Source organism: Megalops cyprinoides, chromosome 3 (genome assembly GCF_013368585.1).
Source record: "Megalops cyprinoides isolate fMegCyp1 chromosome 3, fMegCyp1.pri, whole genome shotgun sequence".
Classification (NCBI taxonomy): Eukaryota; Metazoa; Chordata; class Actinopteri; order Elopiformes; family Megalopidae; genus Megalops; species Megalops cyprinoides.
Window position 1 is genome coordinate 1,082,982 of NC_050585.1, and position 15,343 is coordinate 1,098,324.

Consider the following 15,343-nt stretch of genomic DNA (forward strand, 5'->3'; position numbering starts at 1 on the left):
GTGAGGCGTCCGGATTTAGCAGAGTGAAGTTGTCGCACTGGTACGTAGGGTAGGATGAGGTCCTGGAGGTAGGTCAGGGCAGTCTTTCTTGCAGCAGAGAAGGTGAGGGTCAAGGTTTTGAAGCGGATCCTGCCTGTGACTGGGAGCCAGTGGAGGGATTTTAGTAAAGGGGTGACACGGGAGAACTTTGGGAGGTTGTAGATCAGCCTAGCAGCTGCGTTTTGGATGAGCGGCTGAATGGTGCAGGCTGGGAGGCATGCAAGTAGGGCATTGCAATAGTCCAGGGGGGAGAGCACAGTGGCCTGGCCAAGCAGCTGGGTGGAGTAGGTGGTCAGAAAAGGGCAAATCCTCCTGATGTTGAAGAGAAGGAATCGACAGAAGCATGTTGTCTGTGAAATGTAATCCTTGAAGTCCAGCCTGTTATCGAGGGTGACGCCCAGGCTCTTCACTGATGTAGAGGAAGTTGCTGTGGTGCTGTCGACAGTAACTGTGAGCTCTTGAAGAGGGGAGAGCTTGGCCGGGATGACTAGTAGATTGGTCTTGTCCAGGCTAAGCTTCAGGTGGTTGGAGGCCATCCATTTGGAGATGTCAGCCAGGCATGCAGAGATCTTTTCATTGACATGGGGGGGTGGAGGGAGGAAAAGAAAAGATTAGTTGAATGTCATCAGCATAGTAGTGGTAGGAAAAACCATGTGAGTTAACAACTGAACCAAGCGAGTTGATGTAGATAGAGAAGAGGAGGGGTCTCAATACAGAGCCCTGGGGGACGCCTGTAGTGAGGGAAGTGGGTGTGGAGGTGGAGCCTTTCCAGTAGACCTGGGAAGATCTACCGGTCAGGTAGGACCTGAACCAAGAAAGGGCGGTCCCAGAGATGCCAATCTCCGAGAGCTTGGCGATGAGCAGCTGGTGACTGACGGTATCAAACGCAGCAGAGAGGTCGAGGAGGATTAGGACCGAAGACAGGTTGGAGGCTCTAGCTGTGTGGAGGGCCTCTGTCACCATTACAATTGCCGTTTCAGTCGAGTGCTCGGGTCTGAACCTGGACTGGTGGGGATCCAGGAGGTTGTGCTGATGGAGAAAGGGAGACAGTTGGTTAAGTACAGCACGTTCAAGGGATCTGGATACAAATGGCAGGAGGGATACTGGACAGTAATTGTTCATGTCAGATGGGTCAGGGTAGGTTTTTTAGCAGTGGAGTAACCAGAGCATTTTTAAGATCTGTGGGAACAAGGCCAGTAGTTAGAGATGAGTTGATGATGGAGGAGAGATATGGAGCAATCTCACGGGATACAGATTGGAGAAGGGTGGAAGGAATGGGGTCAAGAGGGCAGGTTGTAGCTTGGTGGGCTGTGATGAATAGAAGAACATCAGAATCATTGATTGTAGAGAAGGAGGACAGGTGGTGACTGGGTGCCTTTCTGGTGGTTGACGTCATTGCTGGAAGAGTGAAGGAGTCCTGCATGCAGGACACCTTCCTCTCGAAGTAAACATTGAAGTCTTCTGCAGAAAGAAGAGAAGGGGAGGGGGAGATTGTATGACAATCCACCTCTTGATTACCACAGCTACATCAATCACATCAGCTGAGATGACTGCTGGTCTGGTACCCTCTGTGATGATAAGGATCTTGACTCCACAGAGAATAACTTTTTCCTCATCAGTTGGCTTTAGAGGGAGAGAGAGATGGAGAGTGGGTGAGAGTGAAAGATATGTTAGCTACCTGCAAATGAGGATAATAATGATTGAATGAAGGCAACATACTGTAATGAGGTTTAAACGGGTAGAAACTGAGCTGCAATATTCATTGTTCTGCAGTTCACATGTCTTGAAAAAATCTGCTGGATCCTTTCTCACTTAATAAGGTAGGCCTGGAGCACAGCTTCCCTCTTACCTTCATTATATCTCAGTCAAGAAAGGCAAAAAAATCTTAATTTATTGACATTACTAAACATATATAAACATCATTACTACCTCAACTAATACTATATGCTCCAGCAGAACAGTTTTGCCGGTACAAAATTCTTAAACCAGGCCTTTTGAGTCTTTTTATCCACCACTGACCATGTACTGGGGTTAGAATGACTATGGTATTTGAAATGACTGGTGTTGACAGACATACATTAGTCTGTTCTAGTACCAACTACAGCATAGTAAATTTTATCAGGGAGGGCACTGCATAAAGCTCTTCAGCTCTGGTATACCTGCACTTCTCTTTGTGCTATAAAACCTGAGAAGATTTAGAAGATGTTGATCCAGGCCTTCATTGAAGGCTTTCAGTAAGTTGATGGACACAAGTTTTAAGAGCCACCTGTTGTAGACAAGTTGAGAGTCACTAAATACATAAAGAGCATTTAAAATTACAGACTTGTCTTTGTAGTCATGTCATTGTTATGGCTAATTTAATTTTTTGCCTGTAGACAATACATGCACACCTGACAACTGACTTAAGCAGTAAACAGTCTCAGAAAATAGAGTGCATACCTTTTTAGGAGTAAACAGTGCAGACCATCTGTTTATTACCTCTGAGACAAGGGCTCATATTCAACAATCTCTTTTCATCTGAGTGAGAAAATGGTAGCTGTAGCTGCACTTATCATTGCCCAGTCTGGCTTTCTCTAATTCATCCTATTTTGAATTGATGACATTGATTTTTCTCTGTAACAGCCATGGAAACACTCTCAAGGTCCTTGTTGGACAGATAAGCCTTGTAAGAATATATGACTTGTGCTGGTTGTCCAGTCTATCTGTTTTAACATCCTTGCATATAATCAGTAAAGAGCCATCTTTTACATTGCTCTCATTCCCATGTTTGAACTTCAACTCAAAATCTTATGGGAAGCTTGGGATGACAAAGGGAACAGGCCAATGCTGCAAGTGGCTACTTGGTACTGTTGAGTCAGATGATGATAAACTTGCAATATCAACAGTACAGTCTGATACAGTTGAGTCAGTAGAAAATTACCTTAAGTGTTGCTCTCTTAACCAGTAGGTCATGGATGGAGGTGAGTTTGAACAACTCATTGCCAAAGTCTGGATCTTCATAATGATGGATAAACACTCGTTGTGTATTGAGCTTGCTTCTCAATGTTGACTGAAGATTCTCTATTGTTTCTTGGCTGGCTACCAAGGACTTATCAGACTTTTCTGATATCTCTTCTGGAGAATGTTACATACAGCAACATCTTCAAATTGTAAAACTGCAATCAACAAGAAATAAGGAGAATGAAAGAAAGATAGATGCTTAACTAAGCCACTCTGACTCAGTGAGATATCACCACAATGCTAGGAACTGCCTGGTAACTTCAAAATACGATGGATACTGCAATATGATTAGTTTGTTACAGCTAGTATACCTTTTCAATCTAATTATTGAATAAAGTGCATTTCATGGCACACTGAAATGTAAAAACACTTAAAAATGGACTGATAATAATTGTTGTTGATGTTTCGGATGATCTGGCAAGAGCGTTCTTCTAGTTAAACCTATGCACGATTAGAATATTGAGAGGAAAACGCTGGAACATCACATTGCTTATATACATCGGAGCGGGAGTGTTAGCTTAATACCTGTGTTCTTCCCCTAAGAGCTTTAACTGGAGTCGATGAAATCATGACGGGCTGAAAATGTATGCTAGTGCTATAACATGACGGTTCGACTGCGGCTTAGAGGTTCTTTACATATAAATGTCAGACTCGTGAAACAACACTGAAGACCGCAGCTTGAGTGTCTTTTACAGGGCACAGTAAACACGAGCCTGTAAAAGATCAAATATGTCGATGTCTTGTCATATAAATTCAATTAAATCAAATCAGAGAATGTGTTAACTAATACAGATGTGTGAAACATCGCAAATCATATTAATTGCTTACTAAATGGTCTATATCTGTGGACAGAATATTCCTCAGTATTTGTATTCTAACTTTACCACATTAGATGTAAAACCGTTAAAAACAAGATCTTATATAGGGACCCTACGCTCAAATCAAGTATCATACATTTTGACATGCGTTGCTAAACTGAAGTAGTTCACTCATATCCAGTGAATAACATGATCCAAACAAATCCAATCCTATGTCAATATAAAGTGGTCTTCACAGTGTAGCTAGTAACCGAAAGGTTGCTGGTTCAATTCAGCGCTGGTGCACTGCTGTTGTACCCATGGGCAAATGGGCAAGTTTTTATAGTGTTTTTTTTTCTTTCCATGCTTGGCATTTAACAGACACTCTTATCCAGAGCGACTTACATCGGTTACACTTTCTTACGTTATCCATTTATACAGCTGGATATTTACCGAGGCAATTGTGGATTAAATACGTTGCCCAAGGGTACAACAGTCATTATGACAAATATCATTATTTTAATATACAAACATGCCAAATAACTTGTCTTAAACTAATCTCACTTGACAGTCCACATTACTGAGTGGCCATGCAACCGAGGAAATGACTACGTCTGATTCCCTTGCGACCAATGAAAATGCAAGTGCTTAGAAGGTTCTGAGACCCTTGCTCTGGCCTCGAACCATTGAGGATGACAACTTCCGTTAAAGTCCGTCTACTGCAAGACTTCCGGCTTCTTAAAACCAATTCCAGGAACGTTAATAACGTGGCTAGATTAAATTGCTGCATACTACTTCCAACACTAGATTACATAATGAAGTAAGCGTAGAAGTGTTTCGTATTATCGGGGTAGTATCAGTCTTCCAACGAAAAGTGAACCAGCTGGCTACTGTTACGGACGGAAGTCTACGTGGAACTCGGGAACTTGTCCTACGGTTCGGCTAGCAACAAGGGCAAATTTCTTTCCGAGTGTCTAGAAGTGGACTACCCACATACCCGAAAATATGCAAGAGACAGAGCTAGCCATCTGTTGAGAAACCGAGAATGTGTGAGCTAATTGTCAAAAACAACGATTTGTTTTATAGCTAACCAGCTAGCTTACTTACCAATGTTTTACAATGAACTAACTCACTATTAGATTTAGCTGTGATTTTTTTTCCCCAGCTAACTAACGTGTTACTGTAGCTAGCTTAACTTGCGAATACTACATTGACAGTTGTACCAAAACATGTGAAAGGTGTTGTAAACCTGACAAACGACTGAAATGAGCAGCAAAAGTGTTATCAGTTGTCGAGCTATCGGTATTTTAAGCATAATGTAAATAACGGTAACTTAGCTAACGTAAGACAACTAAGTTAAGTCGCTCGCTGTCTTGATAGAATCAAAAATTTAGTTTTCCAGGTAGAGCTAACTTGCGCGTTTGGTTGTCACACGTTGGAGCGGCGTTAATTTTCGGGAGGCTATTGCTGTGTGGCGCATTCATGGCTTTTCAATGATGGATGTAGTTGCTGTATCATTTACAAACTAGCTGTAACTAAGTTAGTTAGCTAATTACAAACAGGTTCTTGTAGGTAGCTATTTAATTTTCTTGACACCTAGCTAGCTAATATATTGGAGGTCGGTCATTTATAATCGTCTTCATTCAGTTTATTGTACCATTCATCCGCTATTTGCCGCAAAGTAGTAGTACACGTCTGATTTAAAGGAAGAAATGTCGCCCGTCCCAACCCTCCCGCTACTGATCAACTTTTGCATGTCTGCTCTGGGATGTGCGGCCACGCTGAAACTCATTCCAGCCTTCAAAGAACATTTCATTTCAGCAAGGCTGTATGGCATGGATCTGAATAAAACCACGAAGAAAGAGATGTGAGTATGATTTTTTTGTTTGTTTTCTTGGTAGAGATTGTTGTGGTTATGATGTTGCCATGTGCTACTCTAGTACTGTGTTAAGTGAATGTTGCCTACAAGGTGCACCCCTCAAAAGCAGTTATGTTGTGCAGTTACATGAACTATGGCTCATCTCTAATGCGTTGTGACTTATGTAGTGTGGTTTGTACAGTGTATGACACATGCCTAACAGAGAATAAAACGTTATGCTCTTCTTGTCCTAATCTCCAGCCCAGAGTCTCAGGGTGTGATCTGTGGCACTGTTTTCCTCATCATCCTCTTCTGCTTCATCCCTGTGCCCTTCCTTAGCTGCTTTGTAGGAGAGCAGTGCAAGGGCTTCCCACATGATGAGGTAAAAAGATGGGGTCTGTTCATATGCAGCAACATTGAAAGGTGTTTGACTCCCTCATTGTTACTTTCTACATGGTACTCCCCCTCTTCTCCACTGGAATTTCCAGAGCTCTGACCACTGTTGTCATCATCAGTCTGAGACAGTGTTACAGACAGACAGCACACAGTGAAAAGGCATCTGTTGAGAGCAGATGTTGCAAAGACCCCCTAGTGGTCTGGTTGGCCTTACAGTGCATATTAGTGCTTGTATTAATGTGCCATTATCATATTATTTATTATTTATTTGCTAAGGACAATGCACACTAATCAGTGTTTCTACATATGCCTCTGTAGAAGAGTGTCAAATTTAGTTAAAATACTAATTTTCATTGGGTATCCCTTGATAGAAAACAGAACAGTAGCACACAACAGACAAATGTGTATTGTTTCAAAATAGCAAAATAAAAATAGGTCACTTAAAACACCAGCAATATTGGTGGGAAAGATAAAAGCAGCACAAATCATCACAGACAATCACATAATGTCAGTGACATGTTCTAGTATTACAGATAGTGGCAGCAGAACAGATAAAGATGAATGGACCTATGCAGGATTTTCCCATGGCACGAATCCCCAAAGTGAATGAGTAAACTCCAGTTACATGGGATTCGCTTATCTGGCTCTTATGTTGTCCTGACTTGTGAGTGGCTTCTCTGGTTCTGTTGTAATTGCCCTCTGGCAGTTTGTGCAGCTCATCGGTGCCCTGCTGGCCATATGCTGCATGATTTTCCTGGGCTTTGCGGATGATGTGCTGAACTTGCGCTGGCGTCACAAGCTTCTCCTTCCCACTGTGGCTTCGTTGCCCCTGCTGATGGTCTACTTCACCAACTTTGGCAACACTGTCATTGTGGTACCCAAGCCTTTCCGTGCCTTGCTCGGAATGCACCTTGACTTAGGTGAGTTTTCCATGACAAGAGATCGCCTTCCCTCACTCAGATTGAAAAGCTTTGTTGTCTATATATTAGGGGTGTAACGGTACGCAAACGTCACGGTTCAATACGTACCTTGGTTTTGAAGTCACGGTTCGGTACGTTTTCGGTACGGTGAAAAAAGACATGCAGAACATGAAATTTCTTCTCATTTACTATGCATTTAATTTGTAAATGTGCAAACTTGTAAACAGTGGCAAACTGGCCATAATTTCATAATAACACATAAGGAATGCACATAAAGGCAAACACCTATGGCGTTTGTTATTGCTTTTGCCCGATATAAATTAACATGTTGCTTAGTTAAATGCCACGGGGAGCAGTGTTTGCACTCCACTCTGTTTTTTTCCTTGTACCGGTGATATTCACATTTGGATGATGCCGTCTCAAATTAGTAATCATGTTCAACGTACTGCCAGCAACATTCCCGATTTCAGTTGAACAATGATATGAACTATCGATTTTGCTACGGTAGGACATTACACTACTGAACATATGCTAATTCAGTTGCTGTGTTCACACGTAGCGTGTTTTTTGATGAAAAACGCTGGCCAGAGAATTTTTCAAGTAAAAAAACGCTGGCAGCTTTTGTTCCAAAAAGCAGTTGAGAGCATCTTTTGTTGCCATAACAGTAGCATGTACATTGTTAGCGATGGTCTAGCTGGCTATACATTGTTGCAGAGCTAACATTAGCTAACAGGCTAATTTTACTAATGACAACTTCAAGCATTAAACACAAACACTTTCCAGAAACTCCTAGGATCCATACAATTTGACTCCAAGTGGCCTCTTTATGATGAATGTTATGATACAGTTTAGCTGTCATGTTGTATAGTTCACTGTGTCCACACACACACACACTTAATATTAAAATGTTGTCTGGATTTAGAATGTATTGAGTATTAATTCATTCAACTCCTTTTAAAAATTATAACGGGTCATGTTTTCAGCATTGACTTTGTTTAGGGCTCCCTTTAGTGCAGATAAAGAATTTGCAGGTACGTACGCCATCTGAACAACATTGCAAAGTGGCTTAACTCTCTCTTTCAATAGGAATTCTCTACTATGTTTACATGGGTATGCTGGCAGTGTTTTGCACCAATGCCATCAATATCTTGGCGGGCATCAATGGTATTGAGTCCGGACAAGCCTTTTTCATTTCTGGCTCCATCATCATCTTCAACCTGCTGGAGCTGAATGGTGAGTGGAGTTGTCATCTCTCTGTCCCAACAGTCAGTGGTCTCACAGAATCAGTCACTCAGAATCAGTGCTCTTGGTTCAGGCATTCTGACAGACAGAGATAAACCTTGTGAGTCTGTAGACGATGATGTAAGTTTAGGTTATTTACTAGGGATGTATGTGTGTGTCTGCCTAGTCATTCCCTGTTTCTTCATGTGGAGTGGATTTTGTTCATGAAAAGATTATCATTCCACATATTGATTGTCGCAGGAGACTTCAGAGACGATCATGTTTTTTCCCTGTACTTCATGATCCCTTTCTTCTTCACCACATTGGCCCTTTTCTATCACAACTGGTAAGTATATATCTATACATACATGAATGTATATACTGTATGTGTATATTAGTATTCTACCAAAAGTCATGGGATATGAATAAAACTCTGTATTCCAAGAAATTAATAGTGTGGGCCTGCCTTTGGACTCAGTGACACAAATTTTTTATGATAGATGTTGTGTTTTGAATCGATGACAATGTGTGGCATCATTTGCATGTTTTGCTGCCCACCCCAGGTACCCTTCTGCGGTGTTTGTGGGCGATACGTTCTGCTATTTTGCGGGGATGACGTTTGCTGTGGTAGGGATTCTGGGCCACTTCAGCAAGACCATGCTGCTCTTCTTCATCCCTCAGGTTCTCAACTTCCTGTACTCGCTCCCACAGCTTTTTCATGTGGTACCCTGCCCACGACACAGGTTGCCCAGGTAATATTAAAGATATCATTTTTGTTCATTTGTTCTTTTCAAATGACCTTTTAATGTAAAGGTAAGCATCATTCATCCTGACTCTTCTTTTGACTTATGCATTAAGACTGAATGCTGATACAGGAAGATTGGAAATGAGCTACTCAAAGTTCAAAAGCAAGGACCTCTCCAAATTGGGATGCCTCATTTTAAAGGTAAATTGCATGCTTGTCAGCTAACTCTCATAATTATTTTTTTTTCCTCTTGTCCCTTCCCATCTGTCCACTCCTGTTGCTCAGTTGAGATTTCTTTATTTTGAAAGGTACCTACTTTACTGAGGAAGTAAAATCTGTTGAAAAAGACATTTTCAAGTTTTTTTTAAGGCCCATATATATAAATGGTTTGGTATGTTCAAGTAAACACTTTACCTGGGCCTTTTTCCTAAAAAAATGTTAAATTTAATTTCAGTCTCCAGTAGGGGTATCACGATACAGTCGGCTCATGGTTCGGTTCAATACACAATACAGTTCACAATTCAATACTGTAAGGCTATTTTGAACAAACTCTGAATGGGAACAAATTTTTACTGAATAAGATTTCTTGTTTATTCCTATTTTATTAGTATATAAAAACAAATTGTAAACAATTTGTAAACAAATTGTATTGGGCTAAGTGCAAATTATGGAATTCCTTGTTATAAATATTTCTAAAATAAATGACAAAAAACAGACAAAAAAAGCAGATGCACACATTTAGGCTGTCCTTAGGGTGCAGTAAAGTTTATTTATTTATTTATTTTTCACCGTCTGCTGTTCAGGTAATGTAATTAAAATGAAGAAAATGCATTTCGGCAGAGATTGGTAGCATAATTTGAAGAAATTTATTGCAGCTGATATCAAAACTATTTTTCTGCTCCACAGTGTATATCATTATATTTTTGTTTCACAATATATCATTTAATGATATTTGGTTACACCCCTTGTCCCCAATTATACATGCATGTGATCAATTGCAGGTAAAGCATAGACAAACCCCAGGTGCCTTCTGACCCAATACCGGAGAACTTTGGTTGGGACATACTTCAGATTGTTGGCTTTAGGGACTGGATTGTACAATTTCTTTTGATTTGTGCAGTTTGCGACATTGTCTGTTGTGTGTCCTGCAGGTGGCAGAGATGTTGTGGCTAGTGCAGGTGCGAAGAGGCCAGGAAGGAGATGATGAATTTATGGAGTGCAACAACATGACACTCATCAATTTTGTGATAAAGATTCTGGGACCCACACATGAGCGAAACCTCACTGCTATCATGCTGCTAATACAGGTGCAGTGTGAATTTGGTGAAATGCAGATGTGGCTGCTGATCAACTCTTGATTTGATGAATAGTAATGTCATACATTTGAATATTTTCCCTGCCGTCCATCCCCCTGATAACCACCTCTTTGACATTTTGACTCTTGTGTAGATTTTGGGGAGCGCTGTGGCATTTGGTATCCGCTATCATCTGGTACGCCTATTCTATGATGTCTAGATATCACCAGAGGAAACGATGCCGAAGAGACTGCAGGAACACCCATTCTGGAATTTTTTAAAATTCTACTGATGAACTGTGAAATTTTGAATCTTTAATGTTACTTTATCTTGTGTATCCCACACAAACCTTAAAGAATACTCTTGACATTACTTTTTTCATCATTATCAGATGAGTAAATTAGCCCCCCTTTTTTATAAGGGGCACTGACAATTATGCATGGAAAGCTCTAGCTGGTTATAATTAAAATGAGGACATTGTATAACATAATATCTGGATATAATTAACAGCAGTGGCTGACAGATGCTAAAGGCAACAGTGCTAGTATGGCAGTGGCATTGGCCGTGGTATACAGCGTGTCAGTGAGAGCATCTGTTCTGGCAGGTTGTAGTTGGACTGCTGGGGTGGTGAGAAATGAAAATTTCTGCAGCATTTTTTATGTAGTGTTGACCCACAGAGACAGTTAAAGGGGTAGAAAGAGGTACTTACTCCAATAGAGGCATCAGTATATTCATAACATTGTCTGGTGTTTAGAAGGTCTGGTTTTTGAGGATGTGTTAGAAGGAAATAAAACATTGTCATGAAACTATATGTGCAAGTTAATTTAGATGTTCAAGTCCCTGAAAATTTTTCAACATCTTTTTTTAAAACGTGGGGCAGGAGTATTTTGTGACAACAGCAACATACAAATGTAAAAACCAAAGAATATGTTACACACAAATTGCATACAGCATATTCAAAATGAAATGATAATCAGGACATGTATTTCTTTAGCTTATAGTAGCAGGCCAGCTTGCTAAATCACATTTGCTAAAGCAGTGAATAAAGATCAAAAAAACTTTCTATAAATGGTATACAAATGATCTTTAAAATTCAGTATTTAAATTTATATGAAAAATGTGCAGAATATTTATTGACAAAAGTTGGAATGGCAGGTATGCCATCTACAAAGTTACGGGTTGATATGGAAAAACCCCATAACCATACAGCACTGAGAGTCGGGCTTTCATTGTTGTACCCCACAGAAATAACCACACTGACCTGAGGTATGACTCATTACAACCCTTTACCTCTGTGCAATCTAATTTCATTTGAACATATAGAATACATTATACAACTTTATATGGCCAATAAATGGCAAAACTTGAATTATTTTGCACTTGTTCCTTGTCTTTGTCTTCTTCTCTGTATTAATTTTCCTGCCACACAGAAAATAAATAAAATTTCCTGCCTTTGGTGTCCCAGTGATGCTTCTCACCATTGGTCCATTATCTTTTGACAGGTTGTTTCATCATATTCTGCCTAATGTTACATCTGTTAATCAGGGGGCATTATTTTTCTTTACTGTTTTTTACTGTTAATACAGAAAACAGTGCTTATGCATTATAAGACAAAAAGTATGAATTTGGGTGCTCTAGATTCATCCGTTCCAGTGCCTTGTGTGTTTTTTCTTTTTTTGGAAAGTTCAATGCCCCCCCACCCCACTTTTCTCCAAATTTGAAATTATGTCCTAATTATGCCCAATTATGTCCTAAGACATTGCCACAACCCCTACTGTCGATGTGGGAGGGTGCGGACAAATACGTATTTGTCTCCAAAACCTGCTGCTTCTTTACATAATGCAGCTCCCATGCTAAGCTTGCTCAGACTGGAGTCAGAGGAGGAAACTTCACATGTAGCTTATGCAGGAAAATTGCAGGCCCCTGGCAGGGGGCAAATTGCAGGCAGGGGTTGCTAGCATGCACCCTTCCCTGTATCCCCTGGGGGAACAAGGCCAATTTGGACTCCCAGTCATCGTCAGCTCATGGCATGGTTGGGATTGAACCTGGGCCGTAGTGCTCAACCTTGTGCTGGTGACAGCAAGTGCTTTCGTAGATTGATTCACTCAGGCCACTTTAGTTATGGCTATGCATCAGGCCACTCGGGTCATGTTATGAAACTGAATTTTTAAAAGTGGTAACAGAAAGCATGTTTGATTCTGCATAGGTACAATGAAGCAGACTGTACATATACATGTGTAACTACTAGACAGTTTTTGATTGGCCAAATGATGGCCCTTGGGTCACACAGTTGAGTTGGTAAAATTTAAAGTAATAGTAGTGTTGTGTCTTACCAGCTAGGCAGTGTTCCCATCATACATTATCAGTGTTATTGCTATGTATAGTTTGCAGAGTTTTAATTGCATTAGTTCACCAGGTGCTACCTTTTCATTGGTCACTGTTAGAAATCATGAAAAGATTAACAAGAAAAAGAACAAGAATGCCATATATTACAAGGGGGTAAATGAAATAATGAACACAGCAAATGAAAGGCCTTTTTGAAGTCTTTTGAAGTAACAACATTGAAACTGAAAGGCATTGTATTAATGTCAATAATAATTACCAAAATGTTTTGCTATGAAAGATATTACAAAATCAACATTGTAATATGTGAGTCTTTAAAATCAACATGGGAGATCTAACAAATTTTGAAAAATAATTAGCACTTAAATTGGAGGCGTGTCAGTCATAGACAATTATTGATCAGTCAAAGGGGATAGTGTTGGAAATCATGCCAAACTATGAAAAACGAAAAAAATCAGTTGAAGCTCTATGACTGGGATAGGTGGACACTTACTAAACAAAAAACGACCAAAAATTAAAGCACTCTCAACAAAAACTGTGTTGTGAGTGTCACAAAGCTGATATTTATGCCATCTGTAAATTTTATAACCAAGGCCAATATACAACAGGACATGACCTGGACTAATGAGCAGTGGAAGAAAGTACATGTACAGCTACATTATGATAGGTTTAGGTTTGGAGTAAGCCAAAGGAAGCCTTCAGCCCACTTTGCCTGTTATACATGGTGATGGATCACATATGGTATGGGCAGCCATCTTGTCATTTATATAATTATATTAAAAGTATAATTATGGGCAAGGAATACAAAGTTATTTTAGGTGACCAAATGCACCCTAGGGGGCAAACACTGTGTCCTGAAGATGTTCCCATATTCAAAGACAATAATGCCCCCACACACGCTATTAAACAGATTTAAGGTTTCATAAACACTAGCATAAAGTCAAACACCTTCCATAGCTTCACCAATCACCAGATCTAAACATTATTGAACCTAGAACAGAGTGTAGAGTAGCTTTCCACATCCTGCATCTCTCAAAGAACTGGAGGCTTTTGAAGAATGGTCCAAAATCCTACTAGAAACGGTTAGAAACTTGTATAACAGTGTTACAAGGAGGATGGAAGCTGTTCTTGAAGGCAGAGGGCACCTGAACTCCTTATTACTTAATAAATACTCATACATGATTGTGTGTGTACATTATTTTGTCTACCACTTGTCACTACATTTTAGTATGTTTTTAGTTGTGCTTGGGAGTCAGACACTGCTGTTTTAATGACATTGATGTCTTTGTTTTCATTTTTTCTTCTTGACATGTGATACAGGTACAACATATGGTTATTGTAACAGGTGAGACAATGTGGTTGCTTCTTTATTTAAGAGCAACTTACAAACTAGCAAAGATATATCCATTTTAAATGTTTTTTTTTCTACAATTGACTGTTTCATTTCTGGGGAGTGGGTGTTATCCACTATTTTAAGCATTGGCTTTTTAGCTAGCTTTTGACTTTAGTACATAAGAATTACATATGACCAGGTCACTGCAAAGACCATGAAGCATGGGTGAGATACTCTGAGCAAATAATTCTTGGCTGTTTACATGCAATCCATCAATCAGTTACTTTTTTGTGTTTGTTTAAGAAAGTACATAACATTCATGCATTGGTAAAAGCCTTCCAGAATGGGGGATTCTCGTAAACCCCCAGGCGACAAGCAAGCCATTTTAAAATCCTCAATAATATCCATCTGTCTAGAGGGTCTCTAACTTTTATCTCAATAACTAGAATTTTTTTCCATTTGCTGCATTAATTGCACAACACTGGAAATTGATTGCAATTTGTACTTAAGTGTATATATGTTGATAGAGAGTACAGTCCATTGTCTCACTGTGCTTGGCACTGTCTGATTCTATTTGCACTAACATTTTATTGCACTATGTATGATGGACTAAGTCTTCGTATGAGTGTGTCAAGAAGCACCGTGTGCAGTACGTGATATTCTGACTGCTGACATCATTACACCTAGACAAAGCCCTTGTGTATTTAATGTATTTGGCAAATTACGGTGATTCTGACACTGATTTTGTTATCGTGATAAAGAAACAAGAGGCCATTTGTGCATGTATACTAAAGATTGTTGGGGACCAACGTGCATGATTGGTTAAAAAAAAAAAAGACGTTTCAGCTTGCCAGTTTTTCCAAGGAGAAAAGTATTTTTGGTATGGCCAGGGAGGACAGATCAACATAATTTGTTATGAATGTTTTACTTACAGTTTTTTAATTCACAAAGCCAAATGAATTAAAACTCACCCCCATCTTTTTTCCTTTTGCAAGGAACCGTCCACTTTCTTTGTTTCACTGAAACATTAAAGGAGAAACGCAAGATGTCTTTAATTTACGCAACAAGAATGAAATCTTAGAGGACCCCTAATAATATATATGCTGTGTTTTTCATGATTTTCTGTAAAAATGCACAACATTGTTCAAATGTGCCTTATTGGATGTATACATATTCTACGTTAAATAAAAAGTAAACTAACTTTTCTTTTTTTTAAGATTGATTGATTGAATATAGGAACAAATTATAGTGTGTTGTGTTACGGGGGACCAGTTTATTAGACGTGCAATATTCTTACACATGCGAGTTGTCTATTGGTTACAGTTTGTGCCACTGAAAAAAACTTTGGACTTTCATTGGATAACGATCCGAAACAAAGCGCCAGTTGGGCCGTTAC

General features: G+C 39.7%; 1 protein-coding gene across 2 annotated transcripts; it reads left to right on the forward strand.

Moving 5' to 3' along the window:
- The first annotated feature begins 4,546 nt into the window (after window positions 1-4,546).
- dpagt1 (dolichyl-phosphate (UDP-N-acetylglucosamine) N-acetylglucosaminephosphotransferase 1 (GlcNAc-1-P transferase)) lies at window positions 4,547-11,716 on the forward strand. 2 transcript variants are annotated; one of them, XM_036525591.1, is made up of 9 exons: window positions 4,547-5,703; window positions 5,956-6,076; window positions 6,797-7,010; window positions 8,097-8,243; window positions 8,493-8,577; window positions 8,795-8,983; window positions 9,090-9,177; window positions 10,128-10,283; window positions 10,426-11,716. In XM_036525591.1, exons 1-9 carry the CDS (start codon window positions 5,549-5,551, stop codon window positions 10,489-10,491), a joined length of 1,221 nt encoding a protein of 406 aa, XP_036381484.1. In that variant the 5' UTR covers window positions 4,547-5,548; the 3' UTR covers window positions 10,492-11,716. The 2 variants fall into 2 exon arrangements, with proteins under 2 accessions (XP_036381484.1, XP_036381485.1); XM_036525592.1 differs by having other exon boundaries at window positions 8,133-8,243.
- Window positions 11,717-15,343: the final 3,627 nt, after the last annotated feature.

Excerpts from the sequence above, each read along its gene's own strand:
- dpagt1 (XM_036525591.1), top strand. The coding sequence starts at position 5,549 with ATGTCGCCCGTCCCAACCCTCCCGCTACTGATCAACTTTTGCATGTCT. Across the intron at positions 5,704-5,955 it reads AAAACCACGAAGAAAGAGAT|CCCAGAGTCTCAGGGTGTGA; the intron begins GTGAGTATGATT and ends CCTAATCTCCAG. Across the intron at positions 6,077-6,796 it reads AGGGCTTCCCACATGATGAG|TTTGTGCAGCTCATCGGTGC; the intron begins GTAAAAAGATGG and ends GCCCTCTGGCAG.